This window comes from Hemicordylus capensis, chromosome 2 (assembly GCF_027244095.1).
Source record: "Hemicordylus capensis ecotype Gifberg chromosome 2, rHemCap1.1.pri, whole genome shotgun sequence".
NCBI lineage: Eukaryota > Metazoa > Chordata > Lepidosauria > Squamata > Cordylidae > Hemicordylus > Hemicordylus capensis.
The window spans coordinates 383,394,616-383,415,270 of NC_069658.1; the positions used below are offsets into that span (position 1 = coordinate 383,394,616).

Genomic DNA, 20,655 nt, shown 5'->3' on the forward strand with positions numbered 1-20,655 from the left:
GGGGCCCTCTTTCAGTTAATTCTAATGGGGGTTAAAAGAGTGGGGCCCGGGGCGGTCGCCCTGCTTGCCATGCCCTAAGGACAGCCCTGTTGCTAGGTGATGCTCCAGGAAAAGGTCCCTTTGAAATCTATACTAAAAGAGTCTGCCCTTGAGTTTAGGACTTGGCTCTGCAATGCAAAGAGATGGCAAGCAGAGAGGTTGGAGTGAGAAGGGGGAAGGCAGAATGCCTTTCTTCGCCTGCCATCTGATGTTATTTCTGCTGTAACCGTTCCAGGGTTGTGTTGGCATACAATTTCCAATGAAAATTGATTCAGCAAGGAGGAAGGACTTGAGCCATGGGCACCTCCTGCTCCTTTTAGCATCAAACTAGACAAGGCACTAAATGCATCATCATCTAGTTACAGGGTTGTTTTCACTGTAAAACAGCAGCCATGTGGGGGCCTGATCCAGATTGGGACTGTAGTATGAAGTTAGTGGGTGTTTGAGCCTTTACCTCAATGCCTTTTTCTCACCAAAGCAGCTATTGGCCCCCAAGGGCATAGAGTGTTAATTAGATTCTTGTGAAGCAGAACACATTAAAAAAATAGGATGATGGTTCAATAAAATTCAAAGTTTTGCTTTTGCCTTCAAAGAAAGAGTAGGACATCTCCCTCCAGGCTAGGGTTTTTTGGTTTGAAATGAAAGAATAAACAGAAAATCAAAATCCAGCATGGCAGCTACCAATGCAAGGCTGCCAAGTATGAACAGGTCTATTACCAACAGGGCCAGAAAAGTCCATTTTTTTAATACTGCCAGAGAACCCTAAATACACGCTTGTACTGTGTCAGACAAATAGTTCATCTAGTGCAGTGCCACCAACAGGTCTTAACTCCAGTGCTTCAAGATCTTTTCAGACAAAAAGAATCTGGTTGCCCTGGAGGTTGAATGGGTCAAAAGGTAGGATGGAATGGGTCAAACGGCAAGAATCAATATTTCCTCTTGCATCACTTCTACTCATCTCAGTAGACTTTACACAAGAGGGCTTCTTAGTGGATTGTACTCTAATTATCACACGGAGATGTGATATGGTAATAGTGTTTCCTAAACGGAGTCACACAATTTTTCTGAATCCAAGTAAGAGATAACCTTTCACATCCACACCCCACAACGATGGGAAGGAAACATGCACAGAGCAGTGATTTGGACAGAGATGCAGCAGGTGACTTTACACAGAGGCAGCAGGCAAGGGAAGGTAATCTCAGTTGTGACTGGAGCATTCAGGGCCAAACTACATATTACATCTCACCTGTTATTAGAGGCAAAAGGTTAAACCCCTTATATGATTTTATTAATCTAGATTACCCCCTCCTCGAGCTATTTACTAAGGAAAACACAAGGAAGTCAGCCCTAATGACAGGCATAACGTAAGGTGCAGTTTGGCTCTCATTCACTGCTGTTGCAGAGACAACAGCTGAATTTCCTGCCCTCTTAGAAGACTTAACTGGAAATGGGTGTTTTCTCTTTCTGTGAAAGCCTCACAGGAGCCTTTCATTAACTTATTTCTTGGGGCACGTTAGTAATCCCCTCACTATGCACATAGTTTGGGGATGACTATGCCCAAGAATAAGTCTAGCTTCTTATAAAGAGACTGACTCTCCCCAGTTCCTGACCCTGAATTGTTTATAATTTATTTATTTAATATACCACCTGACTCCAAAGGCTCTAGGCAGTTCACAAAAGGCGGTCCATTATTTATTTATTTATCATATTTCTATACCACCTGATATGTACATCTCTAGGTGGTTTCCTTCCCTGTCCAACAACAAACTTCTGTAATGTTGGGCTAAGTCCCGCTGAATCCTTAAAAGGAGTCAAGGGGAGCCGAGGGCCCTTGACTTTTATTTTGCTGCTTGGGGGAAAGCTAACATCATGTGAGATTTGCCCATCCATGACAGAAGGTCCACAAGGCCATCTTTCCAACTTCAGGGTGACCTTATTTATTTACCTGTTGACTGAGACAATTGTGCATTCCAGACTTGTGAATGATTTAACTTGTGTTCAACTGTGCGCTTCCAGAAACCAAAAATGCTAAGCACAGTTGTCCTACGATCTGAACAGAGAGGTAGGCAGAAGATGGTTTATTGGCCCAAGATGTTTTGTGTCTGTTGACTCTTCCTTGAGGGAAGAGTCCTCAAGCAAAGCTGATTTAGCCTTTTTAATACTATCTATCACACCACCTTGAGGTGTGGTTAAATGAGGTTAAGGGAGTGCAACTTTTCAAACTTATACTGAGATGGTGTGACACATGGTTTTATCTTTGGAAAGAATCAGTTGCCCCTAAGGAGCAGGCTCAGAACTAGTTGGGTCAATCAATCATCTCTATGCACTTTGGAGGCCTCCCCCCTTTCTTTCTTCTGGCATTTGGTGCCCCTCAATCTTTCGTTCTTAAGATCTGAACACAAGACATGAGCCAGAAGTGTGATGCAGCTGCTAAAAAAGCGGATGCAGTATTGGGCTTTGTTAAAAGAGGGCAACAAAGGTGGTTAACAATCTGGAAACCATGAGGCTATTCACACGAGTGTGCAAAACCGGGCTAAGGGAGCCCAGCCCGGTTTTGCAAGCTCATGTGAACCACCGGGATTGTACCCGATCCTGGTGGCTACATGGCAGCAAACCTGCCAAAGTAATCTCTTCTAAAATGAGGTTAAGGGAATGACTCTTAACTCCCTTAACTTCATTTTTTAAAAAAATGTGTGGCGGGCACCCGGGGGGGGGGGGAGGGATCCCAGTAATGCACTGCACCAGGGGCGTAACTATAACAGGGCAAGGGGAGACAGTTGTCTGGGGGCCCCCAGAGGCAAGTCACATGACCGTCTCTCTCAGCTGCGCACCCACCCGGGCTTCCTTCAATTGCATTCATACTCCGAAACTGATGTGGGTGTTAAGACCTGGAGCTACCAGAATAGCATATCTTTCTCTAGTACCATTAAATGACTTGCATCGTCCACAATTTGCAAAACCTTTTAAAAATGATTTAGAATGATCTATTGTGGATAGATAGATAGATAGATGGATGGATGATTCTTGTTACCACTATTCAGCCTCATTTAAGATTTCTTTACTGCATGAGCTGAGCTTCAGTGATGGGGGGCCCCATTTTAAAATCTTGTCTCTGGGCCCACTCCAACCTTGCTACGCCTTTGCACTGTGCACTTACACAGTGCATTACTGGGGCTCGGGTTGGAGAGACACATGGCAGCGCGTCCTGAGTTGACACATGGCAGCGCGTCCCTGGCCCTGGGAGCTGCAGAGGGAGCCACTGCTCATCTGGGCGGGTGATCCACCCACCCAGGGGTGAAGAGGTGATTGTCTACGGGGAGGGTGAGTCAAACCCGCTCTCCCCACAGACCTCCATGGAGCTCTTCTCACCCATCATGAGAAGAGCTCCCATGTCTTGAACAGTTGAAGGAGCTGGGTATGTTTAGCCCAGAGAAAAGAAGATGAAGAGAAGAAAGCAGATCTAAGTTAAGACATTAGGAGGAGTTTCCTAATGGTAAGGGCTGTTTGATAGCTGAACAGTCTGTCTCGGGCTCCAGAGGTTTTCAAGCAGAGACTGGACAGCCCTCTGTCAGGGGTGCTGTAGCAGATTCCTGCACTGAGCAGCGGCTTGGACCTCGGGAGTTCCTTCTTCAACTTCTAAAATGTGACACCTACCATCACCCCTAATAGGGTGATATCAAGCAGTCACCACGTCCCAATGGACAATTTAGAATTGAGCATTGGCCCTGAGACACAAAACAACGCAGAGAACAGGCCACTGGTTGCGTGACATGGCAATGCACTACTTCATGAGACGACTTCCCTACACGGTTATTTCAAACGTGTTTGTTTTGCAGAGGACAAAATCAGGGGGACAGACTGAGGTGCAGGGCCTTGATGCCTGTGATGCCTCTAGGTTGCCTCATCCATTTCTATTGCATTTTTTAAAAAAATGATTGTCATGGTTATTGTGTGCTGTTTTAATAATAGCATTAGCCACTATGATGTTGTTCGGCAAAAAGCAGCAGCACGTTTTAAAGATAAATAAATGCCCAGTTTGCAATTCACTCCGCCTTCAAATCCTTGTGGGTGGAAGTAATTAACTGCAGCACGGGTCCCATTGTATTTATTTACTTACGTGCCTAGTTTCTGCCTTATCTTTTGCGTCACATCCATTGTAACTGCCTGGAGAAGTGAGTTGGAGTGGTATATAAAATGCCTAAAATGAGTGAATGAGCTCAGCAGTCTTTCCAACAAGAAGGTCATCATCATTATTCCCATCTCACAAACAGGGACTGAAGCTGAGAGAATGGGGCTTGCCTGAGGCCTGAGAGTTCATGGCAGAGGTGCAGTGTGAGCTGCACTCGGCATGGATTCACTGAAACCACATCCCCAGCATGCCCATCCGGTGTGTAAATGTTTTGATCTAAGGGGCAATTCACACTGACATTTGGGGTTTGCATCAGCTCTTTGCCTGTGGCCAGCGAGAGGAGTACCATACAGTGTGGGGTAGTGGTCAGAGTGTCAGATGAGGCCTTGAGTGACCCAGGTTCAAGTCTCCACTCAGTCATGAACCACCACACACTGGGTGACCTTGCTGGGCCAGTCACTGTCTCCCAGCCTAAATGACCTGACACGGTTCTTGAGATGATCAAATGGGGGAAATAATTTCTTAGAAGCCGGGTGGACAACCAGTTTCTCTCTGGGACTAAACTTGCTGTTGGCTAGCCACCCTCTCACTTCATCTGCTAGGTCTAAACACAGCCTTAGAAGAGCGGGATGGAGCCACAAGGAGACAGCAACCACACAATCCCCCTGTCCTATCACTGCAACCCTATGCACATGGTTTACTCAGAAGTAGGCTGTAATGTGTCCAGGGAGGTTTGCTCCCAGGCCGGGGCATTCAGGAGGACTGCAGCCTGTTGTGGTAGCGGTGCAAAACAGCTCTGCACACAGGTAGACTCTGCTGGTGGCTGAAAAGCATAGGACCCAACATGTCCCCATTGAAAAGAAGGGCTGGGCTGCTTGCTTTGCATATTAACCTTGAAAGTGGTGCCCACCTTTACAAGGCAAAGACTACACGAAGCTGGCAGGTTTCTTCAAGTTCCCCGTCGATCCGGCTGTTACACACAAATAAAAAGCCTCCCTGGTTCGATCGAGCAACTTGGCACTGACAGTTCGCTGCCTAAGCCAAGAAGGAAGGAGTCGGGTCTAGGCAGGTTGCACAGCGAAAGAAAGCCCCGTGAGCGGCCACGACCTCCCTTGGCAACACCTGCCCGTCTCTGTGTCCCTCCTTCCCTCCCTCCCCAACCTGGTCAAGCCGATCCTGCTCCGTGTGCCTGCCAGGCTCCAGCGGATGCCACTTCTTAGCAGCAGCAGCAGCAGCGACGCCTCGTCTGCAAAAACACGGCCTCCCGCCGTTGAACCAGGCGAGTAGCTCCAAACAGAGGGCGGTGCTTGGCTCCACACCTCCAAACTCAAGCCGCGCGATCTCCGCCCTCCTTCCCTCCCGGTCCTCCAGCTTACTTCCCCAAGGCGGCTCTCCCGATCCGGTAGAGAAGCAGGAAGGCGGGAAAAGCAACGTGCCCTCGCAGCGGGGCACCGCAAGATGCCCGCCTGCCCCCTGCCATGAGCCCGGCCCGCTCCCCCCCGCCCAGCCCAACCCAGCCCTGTCGGCAGCCGCGGGGGGCGGGCGGAGAGGCGCGGAGCGCACAGGGAGGCGGAGGGCGCAGGTAGCCAAGGAAGAGGCAGCGGCGGCTGGCGGCGGCACTTGGCAGAGGAGCGGATCGCCGCAGCCTGGCCCCGATGGGCGAGCTCGAGGCGGGGGATCTGCGTGGGCCCGGCGCGCAGTCCCCCCTGGGCAGGGCCCGCAGCTGCGACCAGCACCACGCCGGTGCCGGCCGGCGGCGCAGAGCCGTGCGCGTCCTAAGCAGACTGGCCCGGCGCCTCCTGCAAACTTTGCGGGGGGCGCGGCAGCGGCGACGGGAAGGCGCGGAGGTGGAGGACGACGAGGGCGGCTTCAGACGCCCGCCAGGGCCGGATCGCGATCGTGGCCAGGCAGGCGGCGGCGGTGGAGCCCGGCTCTCGTGTGGCGCGTTGCACCCGCTCCCAGCGGCCAGTTCCGGGGACCCGCGACCGCTCACCCCCGGCGCGCAGGGGCTCAAGAACCACGGCAACACGTGCTTCCTGAACGCCGTAGTGCAGTGCCTGAGCCACACGGAGCTGCTCGCCGCTTTCCTCCTGCTGGCGCTGCCCGACCAAGAAGGGCCACCGGCGGGACCTGGCTCCGGAACCGCCTCCGGCGAGGTCACCCGCCACTTGGCAACGCTGGTGCGGGCGCTCTGGACCCTCGAGTACACACCGCAGCTCTCCGCAGACTTCAAGGTAGGCGTCGGGAGGGACGGGGAGGGCCACCTGCTGAGCTGGGTAGGGGCTTTGGCTGCAGAGAGCCCCGCCAGTCTGTTCGAATAGTTCGGGCGGGAGGAGGCGAGCGAGAACTAGAAGGCTGACTGCCTAGCCCTTCCGAGCCACCTGTAGGCGCCCAGCCCGAACTAGCGGTCTTCAGGGCTAACCCTTCGAGAGCCTCTACGAATCTAACCTCACGTTCCGCTCCAGACATGCTGGCGCGAGGACGGAGTCTTGTCTCCTGGCCTCCAGTTGACGCGAACTCTGCCAGACCCGAAACAGAAGCCAAACTTCGCTGACGCTCAGAGGTCACAACACAGGATTTCCAGCTCTCGCGCAGCAGACGGACGCCCTGCGAGGTGGGCTCCTGATGCTCACTGGCTGGCTCTGGCAGCGTTAGGAGGGCCCCTCTCCTCTTTCTAGCCACCCCACCTGTTCGGTGACACCATGCTCTTTCCATTCCTGTGGGGCCAAGGGCAGGTTACTTGTTTATACTGAAGGCCATGGCTACTGCTAGCGTGTGGGGCTCCCCAGTGAGACTGGCCACAAAAGTTTGGAGATGGGAAGGACATTAGAGTGTTGGGACGGGTGCGCTAGTTCCGTTCAGAAAGGAACCCTGGGTTCAGGATATGGGTGCCCCATATCCTGAGCAAAATAGTGGCTGTGCTGGGCGGTGTCTGGCTTTGGCCACCTCGCAGCCCACAGTCAGTGCTAGGGAAAACTCTGCTTTCTTTCGGAAAGAACCACCTTCTGAAAGAAGTGGTTCTTCTTTCAGTTCTGGGTTTCCATCATAGAGCCAAGGAAGAGAGAGATTCTAATTAAGGGCATAATGTCTGGCAGTCTCAGCTGCTTCGCCCAAGCTGTCTTCTTTCCCCTTTGGCAAATGTGCTGAAGGGGGGGGGGGGGCGGGGTGCATTGGGGAGGTAACTAGCGAGAGCGTTACACGTCCGGGGAGCCCTGCTGAACTCCATGGTGCTCAACATTTGTTCAGGGCTTTGAAGTTGAAGATGAAATATTTATTATTGAGTAATTGCTGTGGAAAACTCCCTCCTTTCCCCACCTGAAACCCTTTTGCTGGTGCGACCGTCATCGAGCTGAACAAGCCAGCAGGTGGGGAAACAAAGATCAGAGGCAAGCGGAGCGGGCTTGTCTTCTCCCAGTCTCGCTCCTGCTGGCTGCTGGGCCAACCTTGAGCCAAGGAGGAACGAGAGGCTTCTTCTTAGCATGGGGGACCCTGGGTGCTGCTGCCAGGAAGGAAGTGCAGAACTCACTGCTGTCGTGACCCTGCTCGCCGCTCTGTCCCAGTTCTCCCCACCCCAGTCCATTTACTGAGATTTTCCCGCGTAGGGTCACAGCACAGTTGCGACGGCCCTACAAGATGCTCGGTGCTCTGGGTTGACAGCACCGACTTGCTGTTAGGTTGGTTCCTGCTAGGAGGAGTGCAGAATTCTATGGAGGGAAACTGGGGAGCTGGACTGAGCCCAGAGCGCGCACACACACACACGCACACACACAGACACAGGAAGGAAAGAAAGATGTCATCCATGGTTCCTTGCCCATCGCAGGGAATGATCATCCACATTCGCCCCAACTTCATCAGAGAGGAACTGGAAAGCATTTTCTTTTCAGGAGCAGTGAAGGTCCTTTGTGTTGCTTGGAAGGGAGCCTCCTTCCTGCTTGAACTGTTAGATCTGGCCATTTACTAGGGGGCTGAGTCTAGACTGGTGTTTTGAGCCAGTGGATTGCCAGGGTGACTTGTTTACATCTATTTAGCTTACTGGAGAAAAGGGTGAATATTCTGCACTGCAGAGGACTTGAATAGCTATGCTGAAGGGTAGGTCACTCTTCCAAGTGTGAGGAGGAGTTGGGAAGAGTTGTGGTGGTGATGCTGGAATTTTCTCTCTCTGGGGTTTGTTTGACATGTTTGAGGATTGCATTCACTGGAGAGGTGGACCCTGGGTTGCTTGGAGGGCCTGCAGACCAAGGGCTTACGGTCTCTAATTGTGTTTTGAATGCTATTATCTGGTTGCTCCTGTTGACAGATTGGATTTCCTCCGGTGAGCCTTTTCCATCTCTGATCTTCACATGTTGGCTACTGCTGTCAGAGGCTGTTTGAAGCGAATGCCTGAGCCCTGGCTTGGGCAAATCTCATGTTACTAATTCAGCTCTTTGACAATCCTGCTGGGGCTGGGATGAGTGTGTGAGGGGTAGGGTAGCAGTGGCTGAGGGTGGGGGCTCTTCCACACAGCAGCTACTGTCAAAGGTGAAATTGTTTTAGCTTCACCTGGTCATGCTTTAGTATGTGAGAAGTCTGTATGCTTAAGAGGAGCCCCAGGTAAGTACTGGATTACGAGCAGGCAAGCCTCCTGCAGCACTTCATTTTGTTGTTTCTGGAAATGCAGGTTTCCAACTCGAAATAAATCTTCAGAAAAAATGCAGAGAATAAATCTTCAGAGAAGAAAATGAAACAAAAGAATTAATATCGGTATTCAGCCTTGAGATGGTGGGTTGGTGGCGGGGGGCCTATAAGTCAAGGAATACATCTCTACACCACACACATCACGCTTTATAACCAGCAGACTGATTTCCAAATTAATTATACAAACTTGTTTAAGTTAATTTAAAATTTCTGGTGTAACAGTAGATGCAAGATCTGGACTTCTGCAGCCTGGTAGGGTGCAGAGAGGACAGGGCAACCATCCTCTCTTAGTGATTGTAATTTCACACGATGGTTTATCTGTGTGAGTGAGCCATCCCACATCTACAGAAATAATAGAAATCTGTACACAGTTTTAATCGCCCAGCATCACTTCAAATGCAACTGAACAGAAGGAGTTTGTTCACGCATTTGTCTGCCAGTCATCAAGTGCTGAGTAATCAAAGTCGATAAAGCTTACAGGTTTACAATTTTTCATCCACAAAATGAGGACTGGAAACATACGCCTTCTGTTCTTTGAAAGTGGAAGTTCTCAGGATTCTGTTTATGCTGCTAGCACCTGAACAAAACTGCTACATTCCATGTTGCCTAACATAAAAGTGGATATACAAATTGCTTTGCAGTTTGATTTCTAGGCTGATGCACATTCCACTGAGCTGGTTGGTAGCATCGTGCTATGCTACATAGTCTATAGGCTGTGGGAAAATGAGAATTCCCTCTTTGTAAACATGGTTGATAATGAGCTGCCAAGTGATGTTTACACTGATGTTTTGGGATCTCTTTGTTATCGGGTCTTTCCTGCCTCCAGGAACCTGTCACTCTGCTAGTCCCTGGTGAGGCAGCTAGATGGTGCCATGTCAGAACATGGTTGCATCAGACCATCAGCATGGCATTGTAGGGTGCAGTTGACAAGTGAGTGTTAGGTTATGGAATTGTATCAGCTATTTGGAGATGCTTGTGGAATGTGATGTATTGCAGAGGCTGAAGCACTTGACATAATTAAAATCTCACTTTTGCTATGTGTTTAACAGGCAGCCTTAGGCAAGCTGGTCTAAGTTCCCCCATCTGCAATATGGGGATAATTATAGTGATCAACATAACATTTTTTAAAAAGACTGCATGAAAATAATGTGTGTGAAATCTAGTGAGTGAACCAACTAAAGCACTATATACAGGCTTAGTAGGATTAACATTATGAAGTCTTATCATATTCTTTTCCCTATTTTACTTAAAAATAGCTGTGTTGGGAGATGTTTGTCCTCTAAGGGTTACTGGATGACCTGCTGCCTAGAAATGATGAATGACAAATGTGTCTTATGTCTCCTGTTGACAGGCGGTAGTATTCTGATTGGCATGTACAGGCATGGATTTTTCAGACCAAGTCTGCAGTCCCAACCACTGAACATAGTGGGTTTTTTTCCTAAGTAAACGGCTACAACTACTAAATATACACAAGTTCACATTGTAATGCTGGCTCGTGTATACATTTGTGAATGAGTCATTGCAGATCCAACTCTACAGAACTAAATAAGAATGGCCACATTGCCCCTCTGTCGCCTCTTGTGCAAGTTTTCAGTGGAGCCAGTTCACAAATTCATCTGCCAGCCCAGCCGTCATGTGCTGAGTACTCAACATTATTATACTCTATATGCAGATGTGAGCCTAAGTTCAGGCCAGGCACCCACCAACGTCTCAGAGACATTTCCCACTTGCAGAGTGGAGGAGTGTGACCTCCTGTGGGATCTAGAAATGAAGATGTGCAAAGGAAGGATTTCTCTAGGGGTCTCATGTAAAATGGGAATATAAAACTTAGGCTTTTCATACAACATCCCCTCATTGCTGAAATGATCCTATTTGCCTAATTTCACTGGAGGCTGCATAACTGCCTTGATTTTGTGTGAGTTTGGGAGTTTTAAGTGTGTCTGGATCTCTCTCTCTCTCTCTCAACCTAAAAGTGAAAAGAAAAGCATGTGCTAGCCCCTCTTCAGCCCTAGGTGAGTTTTGTGGGTGGGAGGGCCCTTTGGTGCTTGCATACCCTTCATTTATTTATTATGATGTGTGTGGTTGGCTGTGTTTCTAGGAAACGGCACTGGCAAAGGAAGACTGGGTAGGAAGGTGACAGAGAGAACAGAATCCTGTTGAGAAAATGCCTCCGTATTGTTGCCATCACGGATAATTTCACATTCCTGTGGAACAAAATCGCCCCTTTCCCAGTTCCATTCTCATTTCTCTCGCACATTTCTGGGTTGGTGAAGCAGCCACATTAAGCCCCCCCCCCCAGCCTCTTGTTGTGCAGTCACTTGGGAACTGCTTGCCACAGGGAGCCTGTTTGGTAACCCTCCCCTGGATATGGTGTGGGGACAAGCGAGAGGGTCTCTTTCATTCAATTCTGTTTCATTTCTGATGGGCAGGTGAAGAAAGAGGGGCTTCTGACTGCTGGTGGGGAGGTGAATCCTGGCTCCTTTGCTAGTGTGTACACTTGGTTTTTTTTTCTGCCACAGCCTTTTTAAAGTGCAGAACAAGGTCTGAAGACCTAGGTCTGCACTATCTAGATAGTGGCCACAGGATATGGTGACAGCCACTAGCCTGGATGGCTTTAAGTAGGGGTTAGATAAATTCATGGAGGACAGGTTTATCAGTGGCTGCTAGTTTGAGGGCTGAAGGCCACCTGCAGCCTCAGAGGCAAGATGTCTCTAAATAGCAGTTGCAGGGGAGCAACAGCAAGAGAGAGGGGATGCCCTCACCTCTTGCCTGTGGGCTTCTCAGAGGCATCTGGTGGGCCACTGTGTGAAACAGGGTGCTGGACCGGAGGGGCCTTGGGCCTGATCCAGCAGGGCTGTTCTTACGTTCTTATGACCTCTTTGGCATGTAGTGCTTTTATTTTGCAGCAGAATCTTAAAAGGGGGAGGGGACATATTAGGAATAAGAAGGGAAACATTATCTTTGATCTTTACCAGTCCTGCAGTACAATCCAGTGCATGCTTTCCCAGAAGTAAATCCCACTGTATGCAATAGGGCTTGCTCCCAGATAGTACGCATTGGATTTTAACTCTGAACTATCTTACCAAGTCCCTAGTGCTTTGATACTCTTGAAGCAAGTGTTCCCACCCACAGTTTACTCTTCATGCGATACTTCTGCAAACCGCAATCTAGATGTGTATTCCCCTGTACAACCCCCAGCAGTGGAGTGATCATCTAGTGCTAGATTAAAATAATAATAATTAATAATTAATAATTTAAAAATTAAAAATAATGCAGAGCAACAAGTCTTCTCCTTTTTTCTATAGTCCCCCCCCCCCCGCGCAAACTGTCCTTCCTGGGTATGCATTCCCTGGACTTCCCTGCATTTATATTAATTGTTTTAGCAGGTTGCACGGTCATCACTAAGGAACTGCTGGGGCTGAAGGGCAAACTACACATGAACAACTTCAGGAGGTGAGGAGGGGAAGCATTTTCACTGCCCACCATTTTTCTGCTGCAACCCCGCAAACTACGCTCTGCCAAGCTGCTTCTCTCTGCCATGGGATTGCACCCTTACTGACACATAGTTGGAACCCCCTATTGGAGGAGGAGGCCAGTTTTGTGTTGTCTTTTTGCAGGAAGGGCAATGCAGTAGAAAAACAACAACAATGGGAGAGGAAAGAAATAAACAACAACAACAAATATATTTAGATACTGCTTTTCAACAAAAGGTTCCAAAGCCGTTTATATAGATAGATAGATAGATAGATAGATAGATAGATAGATAGATAAGATGGATCTCTGCCCCCAAAGTGCTCACAATCTAAAAAGAGATAAAAGATCGACACCAGCAACAGTCAGTGGAATGTACTGTGCTGGGGGAAGATGAGGCCAGTTACTCTCCCCCTGCTAAATAAAGAGAATCACCATATTAAAACGGTGCCTTTTTGCCCAGTTGGCAAGGGTTAAACACATCTTTCTGCCCCATAGGTGCTCAGTGCAGCAGTAATGCCCTTTCCTGAAGCTGTTTTAGTTTACAAAACCTGGCCTTTGGGGCTTTATGCTGTTTGAGAAGAACATAAGAACAGCCAAGCTGGATCAGGCCCAAGGCCCATCTAGCCCAGCATCCTGTTTCACACAGTGGCCCAACAGATGCCACTGGGAGCCTACAGGCAGGAGTTGAGGGCATGCCCTCTCTCCTGCTGTTACTCCCCTGCAACTGGTACTCAGATGCATCCTGCCTTTGAGGCTGGAGGTGGCCTATAGCCCTCCGACTAGGAGCCGTTGATAGACTTCTCCTCCATGAAGTTATCCAAACCCCTCTTAAAGCCATCCAGGTTGTTGGCTGTCACCACATCTTGTGGTAGAGAATTCCACAAATTCATTATGCGTTGTATGAAAAAGTACTTCTGTTTGTTGGTCCTAGATTTCCCGGCAATCAATTTCATGGAGTGACCCCTGGTTCTAGTGTTATGGGAGAGGGAGAAGAATTTCTCTCTCTCCACTTTCTCCACACTAGGCATGATTTTATAGACCTCTATCATGTCTCCCCGCAGTTGTCTTTTTTCTAAACTAAAAAGCCCCAGGTGTTGTAGCCTTGCCTCATAAGAAAGGTGCTCTAGGCCCCTGATCATCTTGGTTGTCCTCTTCTGCACCTTGAAATGTAGAATTGCTCCTGAGGAGCTGTTATGGTAATCGGAGTCGGAAAGATCCAGTTGTTGGACTGATTTCTGACAGGCAGTTCAGGATTTGAACAAAGAACCTAGCACCACAGGATATTCTCCCTCCAACCCCAAATATCTGAAGTGCCAGTCTCCCATCCTTCCATGGTCCATTCCTATAGTACAGTTATAATGTACTAATGTGTTCGGAAGTTCTGTTCTCATTCTGGGGCATTGTGTGGCAAGGGGAGTACAAACCGTTTCTCCATGGGTTCTATAGGTGCTCTTCTCCTCGGGGCTGCCCAGAGCAATTCTCCTGCCTCCCCATGACTTCCATCAGGTGCCTGGTTGGCAAATGTTGTCTGGCCCCTTTCATGGTTCTGAAAAGTAGTTCAAGTTGTCCTAGCATCGGCTTGGCCACAATCAGGGCTGTATGAATGGATCTCTCTCCCAGGCTCAGTCCAGGTGCCTGTTGATTTCATCTGCTCAGAGATGGTTGTTCAGCTCATGTTTATTTATTGCCCTTGTTTCCACTGTACCCATGCCAGTAATATCACATTTCCATCTTGATGCTGCCGCCACTGACCTTTTCATTCTCCTGACAGATCCTTGATCAGCAATAAATGAAGGGAGAGAGGGGGAAGGGGAAAAAAAAAAAAACCACGGCAGGCACTCAGATTCCAGACGTGAAAGGATGAAGGAAAAAAGGCTTTTCAACTTAGTCTAGAAATGGGTTAGTTGGGAGTACTTGAATTTGAGACAAGTTACTCCCATGCACAGACATGGCTAAACTGGTTTAAATCCACTATATCTGGCTTAGTCACTGGGATGTAGGAAGAACTTAAGTAACCAGCCTATATAAGTTGTCATTCAGCTTCCCCCTGCAGTTTTGTTCAAATGGTGGAAATAGGAGAGAGAGATACTGTTCTGTATATGATCTCTTGACCCAAGCGTTGTATAGTCAGGTCTACAAGAGCCAAAGGTTAAGCTGCCAGCCTGTCCGATTCAGCTCTCTGGATGTGTTTTTTAGAAGTCCCACATCCTTTCAGTTCTACAGTTAAGACAACATTCTCTCCATACACTGGGCTCCTGTAGGGCAACTGGCCATCTTTCTTTCCTGCAGTGACTTGTGTATAAGCTTTTGACAGATCTGAAATATGCAGCCACTGTTATTCAAAACACTTTCGTGAGGTCCCTTCAGGATTTAAAACCAGGATCTTTCCTCTTGGGATAATGTGACAAATGGGACGTTCTTTTGGACTCAGGGGTGTCCCTCTGTTTAGTTTCCACCTTTAGTCTGTGGCAAGCATCGCACTTGCAAGGCATGCCAAGTCTTGACCCCACTGTGTCTGTCAACACCTCCTATCCGGGTAGAATCAGATAATCGGTGATGGACAGTCTTGTGATTTGTTATTTGGATTCCTAGACAGAGCAGAGAAAATGGTGCTCACTCTGCAGCATGCCAGTAAGTGATGGCTACAAAAAGTTTCCCTAGGACTTTATCTTCAGAGAAACTGTGTTGCTTCCCCTCCCCCCCTTTTTCTATCTCATTGTTAAATGCTTTAGCAGATCACTTCTCTGTCAGACTCTCATTGAAGCAGCAGCTGGTTTTCATCAGCCACATTTCTGTACTCCCGCTCCAGAGCTCTGGAGAACCAGACACCCATCTCAGGGAGGAGAGATTAGCAAAGCTTTCTCTGTTGTCTTATTTCTGTGCAAGGAAAAGCCTCCTCTGCTTCACTTCTGTTTGCCAGATAGAAGCACAGGAGCAGGGACAGCAAAAACATTGGCAACCCAAATAATATAAGCTGGGCATAGCTTACAAGGAAGAAACAGAGCACAAACCAATGCAATCTGTTACTCTGAGCACACTTTTAATAATAAAAAATGCCCTCAATAACTTACCCACATCTCATGCAAAGCAGGAAATTAACCCCTAGGTTATCACACCTATGTTAAAACAACAGCAAAACACCTCTGCTGCAACCTCTGAACTTAAAAAAAAAAAAAAAAATCTGGAGTGCTGTTTTACTCATATTTTCTGTGAACACTTTTGGGAACTCCAGCAGTGTGTCATAAAAATCCGTAACTCTGCTTAAATTAAGCACTTCTTTGCACAGACAAACTGCCATAAGCGGAGTAACCATCCTATGTTTTTATGGGTTGTGCACTCTAGTGATTTCTGGTGATTGCTTCCCACTCATTTCTGATACATGGAGTCACCCAGAGTGGCTGTTGAGAGAGTGCTGTTTTATTATAGTAATATTCCTGGGCAAGTCCGTATTTAATTTCTGTTTAATAGGATGGTTGTTATGCAGCCATAAGCAATAAGGCTTCAGTGATGAGTTACCTGCTGAGATTTCGCTACATGTTACAGATAAGTATCTGGAGGGCAGATCTGTTAACACTCAGTATGCTGTGTAGATCTGTTACCGTATTTTACGGACTATAAGACGCTACGGACTATAAGACGCACCTTAATTTTAATCCAGTTTTTCAGAGTTTTAACATATTAAACTGTTAAAATATATAAGACGCTCCTGAATTTTGGCGGATATTTTTCGAGGAAAAAAGTGAGTCTTATAGTCCATAAAATACGGTAATAATCAAGTGCTTGTTGGCGTTTAATTGATCTTCAGTTTCCAAAGAGCATGGCCAAGAAGCTTTGCTTGAGGAAGATCTGTGGCTTAGAGCTGCTTCTGCTGCCCTTCCTGGAAACACCCAGTGTGGCTCAGACTTGGGGCTGGACAGCAGGATGTGACGTGGAACTGCTGACGGGTTTTTTCTTTTAGAGGATCTAGTGGATGCTTTACATCGCAGCCCTCATTAGGGGTGTACACAAAACTGGGTAGCCCGGTTTGGTTCAAGTCTGTATCATACTTGAACCGGACTGGGCATGTTTGGTTTTGCCACACCCTGTCCAAAGCCCCCGGCTTGATCCGGTCCGGTGGGGTTCGTAATTAAAAAAAACACAAAAAACGGAAACAAAACAAAACACAGAGGCTCATTGGGCGTGTGTGGCGGCCTCCAATATGGCTGCTGCCATGGTGATGAAACCTGGAATAGGCCGACAAACTGGAATTGGCCGAAGACTGCCCAAACTGGGTGATTTGGCACAGTGGGGGGAGAGGGAACTTCTGGAGACCACCCCCGGGGCCGAATCTAAGCTCCTGGACCAGGTGGTGGTGAGTGATTTTTTTTAAAAAAACTAATTTTTAAAAACTTGCAAACACCCAAGGGTGTGTGTGTTTCAGTCCAATACTGAACGTGTGTGTGTGTGTGTGTGTGTGTGTTTCGGTTCATTATTGGACCATTGAACCGAACAGGTTCAATTTCGAACCTGTTCGACAACAAACCTGTTCACATATCCCTAGCCCTCATGTCAGAAGAGTTCTCAGATGTTTTATTCTCATTGTGCTAAGTGGTTCTTCAAGAGAAAATGTCACCAGGTGCATGGTTTTTCCCATCCTGGAAAGTGAAGGGTGCCATGCTATGTGATATTGTAGGAATCAGTGTTCTCTCTAATTTTTCTCATCTGCGTACAGAATAAGTTTTGTTCTGGGCAGTGGTATCAAGGCAGTGTGTGCGCACATGCATTCAGAGTGGGAGCTTCTTGATTAAATCTGAGCAGGCTCTAAAATTAACTGAGCGGACATAAAAAAATGTGGGGAAACTGGTAGGAACTAGAAATGTGGGAACTAGAGGGAACACTGGTAGGGATGTAGGGCTAGCCGAAGACATTTTGCTGTCTGTGATGGAAAATCCAAGTGAGGTTGACTGACTCCCTCCTCCTGCAAATGGATAGTCCATATATATTGCTCTGGGCAAGCACTAATCTCTCTCTCTCTCTCTCTGATCTCCCCGCCACAAAAGCAGGCTTTACTTCTCTTACACACAATTTTCACACACAATTTCCTAAACCATTGCAGAGTGTCAAGCAATTAGCACCTAAACAGCCCTGTGCATGTATCCCGAGCGTTTTCTACTATCACCAACATATTGAACAACCAGGGATGTGTCTTTCTTTCCTTCCACTTTTGCAGATTGCTTCTTACACTTGTAAACAGAGCATAGCTGCCCTGTGGGACTGATCGTTTTCTGCTCTTTCATGGATCTCCAGATCTGCTTCCTGAAATAAAAGCCTTACTTTGCTTCATGATAAGGCCAGCTTTAAAGGGCTGAGAAAAGCTTCATCTGAACAATGCCCACTTCCACCCAAGTATTAAATGTGCAGATCCCCTGCCTTATCTTACTAGCTTACCTGTGTGAGAGGAAAAAGTTCATGACTGTGGCAGAGCACATATTTGGTATGGAGAAATTATCATGTCCAGTCCTGAGTATCTCTAGGTAGGGCTAAGAAAGACTCCTATCAGTTACCTTGGAGAAGTCTTCCCAGTCAGAGCAGACAGTACTGAGTTAGATGGATCAGTGCAATGACCTTATTCAGTAGAAGGCAGCTTCATAGGTTTATGTTATTTTGGGGTCTTTGCTCTGGGATGAGGCTGTACTTCCTACATAGGCTCCAGTGATGTTATTCAGAAGTGCAGGCACTCTCCATGACAGCCCCCAGAGCCACACCCACCTTGGCAGCCGCACCCATCCCAATGGCCACGACCCTCACTTAGATGCAATAATTAGGAGGGTTCTGTTACAAGCATCATGTAGATTCTAGGAAATGTACTAGAGTGAATGACAGGGAATGCCCCTGGTTCCTTCCAAGTTGCCATAGGAGTGCATGGAATTTCTGAATGGCCATTGGCCATGGCCATTTGGAAGGAACCAGTACACTGGCCATTTGGAAGGTTCCAGGTTCAGTCCCTGGCAACATTTCCAGGAATGGCTGAGAAAAACTCCTGGCTGAAACCATGGAGAGCCACTGCCAGTCAGTATAGACACTACTGAGCTGGATGGTTTGATTAATAGTCTCATTAAGTATAATACAGCTTTCTGTGTTTCTGAGATCAGAAGAATGGCAATAAACACTTGGAATAGCAAGAGCAGCCCATTATTTCCAATGTAGAAAGCCAAGGACTTTGCGACCCTGCTGAGACCCTGGAGGGGAAAAGGTGCTGGGACTGCATCTCTGCCCGTCCCTGCACTACACCACTCCCAAACTGAGTTAACAGGCCCTGAGTGTTATGTTTGTTATGCTTTCAAAAATCCATTTGTGTCTTCACCTCTTTCATCTTGTGAGATAAGACAGACCTGGAGGTATCTCATGCTATGGTGCTGTATTTGTTTTGAACTTGATGTTGATGTCATCAGATACACGATAAGGGGAATGAACTGCTGAGGAATTGGGGCTTAGAGTCAGAAACCAGTTTTCGGACATGGTGGGTACCTGAGCCTGCTGGATACATGTCTGAGATAGAAGATTGCTGGGTAATTGCACTGCATGTGCTGTGGAGCGATTACTGTTCAGATATATAAATGTAATCAGGAAGTCTAATCCCTCTGAGTGTGGGAATGGAACAGTAACTGCTTTAAACTTGCCATACAAGTAATGGTGCATTGCAAGTTTGTGTTATGCCCTGTTCTCCTGTGGTGCTGTGGCTCCTGAATGCAACACAACACTCCAGTGTTCTCGAGCTCTGGGTCATGGACTGCAATAGAAGAAATGAATGGAAGCATTTCTCTAGTTCTGCTGTGGTCCCAATCTGGATTGGGCCCCCCAGTTGATTTCCAGGGAGGGTCCTTTGAGCACGTCACTTCCATCTGGTGACTATGTGGAATAGGGCCTTCTCTGTGTTGGCTTCCTCTCTATGGAACTACCTGCCCTGGGAGATTTCAGCTGGCCACCTCCTCAGTTTTTCAGTATCTTTTAAAAGACACGTCTGTTCTAGCTAGCATTCCCCATGACTTGACTAACTTTTGAAATTGGTTTTTATTGATGTTTGTAGTGTTTATTTCTTATGGTATTGTTGTATTTGTAAGCTACTTTGGAACAGATGTAAAAAGCAGATGCCTTCAAAATAACAAACCAACCACCCAAGCATGTAAAGACCAAACTAGTCATTTAGCATTACCGTAACTTGTAGCTTGGCCCTTGGTAGTGCTTGTATGGAGGAGCTCTGGCAGACCTTAGGGGATACAAGGCTGAGATGGGAACTCAGTAAGTGGCATTGATGGAAGGATGTGGGTGGGGGTGGGGGTGGGGGGGTGGAATCAGGGATCAGCATAATATCAGCAGGATTGGAATGGGGGGGGGGTGCGGTTCCTGCTAGTATCTGAGAGTACAGCTTTCCTTTCTCTAGCCCTTTCTCTTGTATACAGATTGTGATTGTTTTGGCTTGGTTTGGCACAGTTAACAATAAGATATCACTGCCCACTTCATTGAATTAATGGTCTCCTGCTTCCTCATGAGCACATGGGGAAATCTCTGAAGTTAAAAAACAGGCCTGGGGTGATGGTAATGACTCCTTGGAATTATATAAGGCATTCTGTACTCCAGTCTACCCACCTGGCCTTAAGTCCTTCTAGTTCTCTCTGCTGCAGTCATTGTGAAGAGTAAATCAACCAATGAAGAAGTGAGAATGCTGAAAGAAAAGTCTGTATTCCCCCCCTTCCCTACCCCCACCATTCCTTGACGTTGAGGCCTACTGATCTCACTGGATGCATTACCTCTGACAGCGCTGATGGTCACTCCTATATCCTCGGAAGTTGTTATTTTATGCCACTGAACATAGTAGTACCCAGTGTCCTTAGCTGCTCCGGCTCAGATAAATTGAATTCCTTTCCTCGGGGAGGGGTGGCTTGGAGGGTACATCCACTAAGGATTGTGCACTCCCCTGCAATCACTGTCCAGAAACTGCCAAGTCCCTGTTGACTTCGCATGGCTCAGAAATCCTGTGGGAAGCAAAAGTGTTCCACCTGTCTGATTTCTTGGCTCTGTCCATTTCAAGTGGGGCTGTTGTGTGTGTGGCAGTCCTGTAACTAGTTCCTTGCCCTGAACACCTGCATCCCAGCACAGCTGGCTGTGTGCCCTGTTTGGCAAGATGCCTCCTGTTTGGCATGAGAAGTGTAAGTGTGTGTGTGTGTGTGTGTGTGTGTGTGTGTGTGTGTGTTTAATGCATGCTTTTGCTGCATATTTCCAGGCACTTAGCATTCCCGTCTCAACACTGTGAACGTCACACTTAAACAAGCGTAGCAGTATTTGGGGAGCAGCTTGCTCTT

General features: G+C 47.7%; 1 protein-coding gene across 2 annotated transcripts in view; it reads left to right on the top strand.

Annotated features, from left to right (window-relative positions):
- The first annotated feature begins 5,502 nt into the window (after positions 1 to 5,502).
- USP43 (ubiquitin specific peptidase 43) overlaps positions 5,503 to 20,655 on the top strand; it is a 141,196-nt gene continuing 126,043 nt past the window's right edge. The window contains exon 1 of one of the 2 annotated variants that reach the window (XM_053291042.1): positions 5,503 to 6,402. In XM_053291042.1, the coding sequence (XP_053147017.1) occupies positions 5,824 to 6,402 (579 nt within the window). In that variant the 5' untranslated portion in view covers positions 5,503 to 5,823. Of the gene's footprint in view, positions 6,403 to 8,179; positions 8,258 to 20,655 lie in introns of those variants that run through there. The other variant, XM_053291043.1, reaches the window with a different exon arrangement.